This window comes from Argopecten irradians, chromosome 11, assembly GCF_041381155.1.
Source record: "Argopecten irradians isolate NY chromosome 11, Ai_NY, whole genome shotgun sequence".
Lineage (NCBI taxonomy): Eukaryota > Metazoa > Mollusca > Bivalvia > Pectinida > Pectinidae > Argopecten > Argopecten irradians.
In genome coordinates this window covers 35,324,647-35,331,926 of record NC_091144.1, presented here as the reverse complement: position 1 = coordinate 35,331,926, position 7,280 = coordinate 35,324,647, and the positions used below count along the sequence as shown (strand labels likewise).

Genomic DNA, 7,280 nt, shown 5'->3' with positions numbered 1-7,280 from the left:
TATGGGTATAGCGTACATATTGTACCTGCTTAATCGTATTGATCAACGATTTGTAATTACAACGGTATCAATTAAAATACTAAACAATGACGTGAAATAAGTCAATATTTTATGTTATATGTTTCATAAGAAATGTAGAACAATACATTTATGCCATATTTTGCTTATTGGTTATGTAAAAGAATTAGCCTGAGTGAATTGTCCCTTTAACTTAAGATGCACACCTTTCGGTTGATAATGGCAGTATTCTATATTTCCATATTACAGAGTTATTTTTCCTTGCAGGTAGGTATTGATTGTGACGTCATGTGTTTGCGGGCGTAACGTCATACTTTTAAGACCAATGGAATGGGCCGAATACTTTTCTCAAAATCAAATACATTATCAGAAAAGAGAAAAGTTATTATTGACCTGACTGTACAGAAAATATTAATTAAAAAATGCTGGTAATTGTTTCGTTTCTTCCTTTTAAGTTGACAATATCAGACTCTTTATTCGTTACAAAAAAGAACGTAAAGAAAAGAAAATATAAGTATATACATTTTGTATAATAAAATAAAATGAACAATAAACAGATAAAAAGTCTAAAAAAAATTACATACATTGAATACTAAGTCATTTTAGAACTACAAAGACAATTATTAGAATATAAGTTAAGTAAATTATTAATAAATAAATAATGTAAAAATATCTAAGCAGCCAGTGTATATATTTAACACAAAAAACGTATTGGGATTAGTATTCTGGAATGGGAGTCATTCATGGCCTTTGCCCTATTGTAACCCTGCACAAAATGAAACAAAGCGGGAAATAGATATGATAAATGACACACAAAATGTCAACCATATCAACAAATCACTGGGCGCTTACACGGGAGGAATATTGAATATCCGGAAATATTTTGATTAACAAATAATTTTGCGTAGTTAATTCGATTTGTGTCAAAGATTGTATGACCTTCAAAACGAAAACAATTATCGTTCTTCTTCCATGAACTGTTTTTCTTTCTTTCTTCTTTCTTGATAAAATCACAGACAATAGAAGGAAATACTATACTCTAAATTACTGTCTGGGTGACAAATTTGTTAATTTTTATTTAACAGAAATTTAGTTTCGCAATTTAAATTCATATAATTTCCTGTGCTTAAGTAACGGTTTAGCTCAAAAATCTTACAGTGTGATCATATATTTATTTATCGGAGATAAAATTTTGTCCCTAACTGGTCTTCGCTATCGATTGGCTATACAATATAAAGATGCTCCACCGCCGACAGAGCATAAACGATATTCATCATTTGAACAATAATTGGTGTTTAATCATGTATATGTCTAATTAACATAAAAGAAATGTAAAATAATTTGTTTGCTTTTGCAGATGGTGCATGCGCAACCCACACAGGAAATAGTGCCTAGGATTTTAAAAAATTCATCTTGAAGCAAAATTAGAAGCTCAAACTTTTCAATGGTGGTAATGTTGGAAAGTAAATAACCTTTGTAACTGTACAAAAGTACTTATTCGTCTGCTCCTATTTTTGATAGAAAGAAATTCAATTTGTCTGCTTGGAGCATTTGAACATTTACACAGTGACTGGATATCGTGGTATCTAATAGTAAACTTACGTGAAATAAAATCGCACGCAAAAAGGTTTTAAATGATGTACATCATCTATCATTACTTCCCTTCAAAAAGCTTTTATTTAATTTTTAAAATGTGAATTCTAAAATAAAATCTAAAAAAACCTTCATTATAAACATATACTTACAAAAGGAATCTTGTATTTGTTTGGTATTGCAACTTCATTTAAGGCCATCGGTATAGATTTTCTGACATTATAATCCATTAACTGTGAAGTTATAATTTTTGTTTCGCAATCAGGGTGTCCCTGTAAAAACAAATATTATTTATATTAAGTCATTTTTCATAATTTCTTCTTACTAGTATCTAACCCTATATGTTAATTTTATTAACGATGAAGTAAAGTTTAAACTTCACTCATTCATTCATTCATTCAATCAAACATAGAAAAATATTCAATTTCACGCAAGTCGAATACTTTCTGGAGAGTCAGAAAAAAAATGTCCACGAAAGTCAAATTCTATTCCGCCTATCAAACATGTAACTCAATCTCGAAAAACTAAATATTTTTTCTATTATTGTTTTCATTAACCAATCAATGATTCCTAATTCTTACCCTGCAGCGAATGTAGGTCAACCAACGTTTTCTTTATTCCAACTGACACCTCATCCACATGTCCCATTTCACGGTTGATGAACCTGATTGAGAGTCATACAGGCGTAACATGATTAATTAGCATTACCGGCAAAATTATCACACAGATACTAATTAGTATTACAGCACCACTACTTTGTAAACATGTCATTTGAAAACTAAAAGTCAGAAGTCATATCTTCCTGGTGGTAGAGGCCTATAAAAGCTGATCAGATCTGTTCATCATCGCACTTAACTGAGCCAGTCCGACATCCACTCTAGTCTTCAGCTACTACAACTTAAACGTAAGTACGTACTTTTACTTCATTTGTTTGTTTCATATTTCATTACACTACCTTTACCAACACTATATTGATATTTTTTAAGTAACTAAATGCAATTTTCTGCAAGATTTGCTCGTACAGTTATATTTATCAAAAGGATATCTTTTTGATAGACTTTCTCATATATTTGATTTATTTTCTCGTATATTTATTAAAAATCTATTTTTGGTAGATTTTCTCATATATTCGATATATTTTCTCGCATTCTTATTATAAGTTTGTTTTTTGACAGATTTTTTTTTGGTATATTTAATAGATTTTCTCGTATATTCATCATAAGGATATCATTTTGATATTTCATTTCATGAGATATGATAAGGATATATTTAAGTTTGATTAAATTTGAAATTTGAAAATGATTAAATTAAGTTAAATGTAAAACATTATATCTGACCAATGTATTTCTATTATTATTAATATCTGAATTCGTGCCAGAAAATAGATTAGCAAAATGTATTGGACGCATGATATATCCTACATGAAAACGCCCTCTCCATTGCAATTTGAAATATATAAATATAGAAATTATAAAAACACTTTTTATATATAATTATTTCATCATTATCGTTTATTAAGGTTTGTTACGTTTTGTGATGAATTATTTTAAGATGCTCCTCCCGCCGACAGAGCATTAACGATATTCATCACTTGAACCATTGTCGGTGTTCACTTATGTAAATGTATGTCTAATTAACACACGGGACGCAATCACTTAATTTTAATATTTTTATCTTGAAGTGAAATAAAAAGCTCTCAAACTTTTCAATGACGGCAATGGTGTAAAGTAAATTTTGTAACTGAAGAAAAATACAGATTCGTCTGCTCATGTTTTTGAAAGAGAAAACATACTATTCGCCAGGAGTGTAGCAACTTATTGCCGGTTAATTTCACGGGGATGATATTTTCACGATTTCGCGGGACATTGCTATAATCGTGAAAATTTGATCCGCGAAATATTTAAATAGAGTTGAATCATATACATATAAACATGTACTTTTAAAGCGAGACCGCAAAAATCCAAAACAACGAACATTTGATATCCTTGTTTTCAGATCAAATCGCGAAAATTTTGACCCACGAAAACCACCGGCTAAACGGAAAAAAGTCTCAGTATGATAATGCCTTATATTTATATTGACAGATACATCGTAAAATCCCAGCAAGATGCTGAAACAAGCTGCAGTAATCCTTTGCGTGGTGGGCCTAAGCCTCGCAGACTCTTACAAAGGCAGTTACAAGGGCTACAACAATGGCGGCTGGTCCATGAACGGTTATGGACGAGGCTGGGGAAACATGGGATATGGCCCATACGGAGGAAACGGGATGTTCGGAGGCAGCATGATGGGATACGGATATCGCCCAAGATGGGGAATGGGAAACATGATGAGTGGTTTCGGAAACACGTTCGGAGGTTTCGGAAATATGGGAAATATGATGGGAAGAGGATATGGCTGGGGGTATCCAATGGGATACAGCATGATGGGGTATGGAAACGTGATGGGAGGTGGATATGGAAACCCCATGATGGGAGGCATGATGAATGGGTACGGAAATGGTTACGGATGGGGTGGAAGAATGATGGGATACGGAGGTTACCCATATGGCGGTATGAACAGCATGTGGGGCAACTCTTACTACCCAGGCATGGGAGGTTACGGAAGAGCTTTCATGGGAATGGGCAACGGCTACGGATGGGGTAACATGATGAATAATGGTATGATGGGTGGTTACGGAGGATGGAGAATGGGCGGTGGCTATGGAAACGGATATGGATATGGAAACGGATATGGATACGGAAACAGATACGGGAACGGATATGGATACGGAAACGGATACGGGAACGGATACGGGAACGGATGGGGCCGAAAGGGATTTGGAGGAATGGGGGGAATGTTCGGAAAAGGCATGAGCAAGGTAAACTAAAACTTTCTTATATCTATAAAACACACGGAGAAATTATTGTCATATTGTCTGCAAGATAACTTGTTTTCGATCCGTCGCTTCCTCTAAAATGTATTTACCTTGTTATCGACTTTGATTTCATCGACAGTTAGCATCATTATTCTAAAATCGTTTTATAATATGGTTTTCAAAATATAAGGACCTAAAGGTTTGCTATAAACAACGTGAGCAATAGTTTTTATGCGACAAATATAAATTTGTGTCTGCTCGTGTGTATTTATCACATAGTCAACCTGATATTTAGTGACTTCGCTGGTGTAATGTGTCACTAGTATAATATAACCTGGAACGATTTCATTAAATGTGCTGACACTAAGTTCCAAAAAGTAAAATATTCTCACATTCGTTTCCTAAAATCTCATATGAAATGGAAATGCATTTCATATCCTATATGTATACATGGTTATCGAGGATATGTGACCAATTTGGGAAAAAAATAATAATACAATATCACCTAACAAAGTAACACCGTATAACGTACACTTACGTCCACGACATTCCAGGGTTTACTCTTACTGACTTTTTTTATCCACTGACTTTTTTATTAACTGCTCCAAAGAATATACGATTTCACTTTACGACAAGGCTATGGGACCTTAGCAGAAACATATGGGATCTTAAACGAGCGTTCATTTCATATGAAATTCTAATTATTGTCGATGACAAGATTCATAAAATATCATATGAATGAAATTCGTAAAAAAAATAATAATACAATATCACCTAACTTAGTAACACAGTATAATGTAATAACTGCTTCAAAGAATATACGATTTCACTTTACGACAAGGCTATGGGACCTTAGCAGAAACATATGGGATCTTAAACGAGCGTTCATTTCATAAGAAATTCTATGAAAGGAGTGTCGATATCAAGTTTCATAAAATATCATATGAATGAAATTCGTAAACAGTTCATCTCGACAAAGTCCTCGAATCTTGACGTCAAGTCATTGTTTACTTCAGTCCATGAAAAGCGCTTTAATATAATACTAGTGACATATATTAGTATATGAAATGGAAATTTCACAGGGGTAAAGTGACTGGACATCAGGCGGAATATGTGATAAATAGGTTTCAGACCTTACGAAGTACGTGAATATCTTAGGCTTCGGTTAAATACCTAAAATTAAAACAATACAAATAACTTCTGTTACACATTTTGGCATTATGGTCATCCTCAGACAACACATAAGAAGAAAAGCCAGCTAGATAAAATAGCAATTGGATGTCGAAGACGGATTTCATATAGCTGTCTCGTTCTTGTTTCCATGTGTCTGATGATGGTTTAAGATGTCGGACATTTGTAAAAGAAGAGACTTTGTATTGTTTTAATTGTATAGTTTCTCCCCCTCTGGGAGATAATTGTTTGAAAATAAATATCAATAAATTACACAAAATAACCTATTTTCATTTTACTTTTGCAGAAGGGATCTTATTAGATGTCTGAACTTGTCCATTGCAACATCACCTTTAGTTTTGAGCCGAGCAGACGACACGCTCCACTGGAGGCGTACACACCATAGCTCGCTCTTCTCTCACTGCACGTCCATTTCATTGTTAATCAGTTTTGTAATTAAATTAGTGAGCAGATTAAACAAACCTTTGTTTTATTTCAAAATCCCAGAAGACCAACTGCTATATCCTATCTCCGATCTTATATGGCGGTCGCAATTGAAATATTGAGATACGTGTACAGTATCTAATGGAATCATCCAATGTTGGGAAGCGGCTCCAGTTTTCACGAGTTCCGTGATATACAGAGACTGGACATGTTAGTATTCGGATACGCCATAGTTCACTTTATATTTCATGCATTTTAACAAATTTTCATTTCATCATCAATTGTTTTTGTTTCAAATAGATTTTCTTGAAATTGCAAAAGATTGTAGAAAATTATACCTTCTTCGGTTATGTTTGAAATAGTTTTGCTTCGTTACGTGCAGTTAAATAAAACTTTGACGCCAATTTATTCTTACTTATTCCACTTATGAACTTTAAAAAATGTAACATATCTTGAAATAAACAACGGGAAATCATAAAATAAAATCTAAGGAATTTGTAAATATTTTTCGACGTTCGCACGAAATATAAGGAACATTTGTTGGAAACGGATTCGTGAAAATCAATAGGAAAGTCAAAATGCGTGACATATGAAAATAAATATGTCTGAATACTTGCGTCAGGTTCTGTATACCGACTCTTGCTTGTGAAGTAAAGAGTTTCTAAGAGAGGTCATGCATACGGATTCAAGATAATTATTTTGATTGCGTATCTTCAATAAAACTAATCATATAATGCCTTAATGCTCTTCTTGACCCATTGTTACGAGATAACATGACCTTTTTTGAAGTACAGTTGTGCGACATAACTAATGATAAATTTTACTTCGATTTTTTACTTTTACTAAAATTATTAGCAAATTTCATATATATTGGCTCCACATACAGTGTACAATTAGATTTTTTATGATTATAAATAGATGTACATAATGCATACCAATAATTAGGATAATAAGATGACCGATAATTGAAGTTTAAAAAGCAGAGAAAAGAATCCGCTTTCCATTGTCATTCTAGGTGGACGCCAAGATCCCTTTGGGATTTTTTTTTACAGCCGAATGCTCAATGGCGGAGATATATACAGTACCTGAACCGTTTAACGTTCCCAAATTTGCGTTTCGTTTGCGTTTGCGTTATTTCCGTTAGCAATCGTTAGCGTTAGCAATCGTTTATCGTTAATCGTTATCGTTTGCGTTAGCAATC

At 33.2% G+C, this 7,280-nt stretch overlaps 1 protein-coding gene across 1 annotated transcript; it reads left to right on the top strand.

Moving 5' to 3' along the window:
- Positions 1-3,718: 3,718 nt before the first annotated feature.
- On the top strand, positions 3,719-4,477 carry LOC138334597 (uncharacterized). Its single transcript, XM_069283242.1, has one exon. The coding sequence runs from the start codon at positions 3,719-3,721 to the stop codon at positions 4,475-4,477; it is 759 nt and encodes a 252-aa protein (XP_069139343.1).
- Positions 4,478-7,280: the final 2,803 nt, after the last annotated feature.

What these genes read in the sequence shown, in the direction of transcription:
- LOC138334597 (XM_069283242.1), top strand. Translation starts at nt 3,719, where the DNA reads ATGCTGAAACAAGCTGCAGTAATCCTTTGCGTGGTGGGCCTAAGCCTC.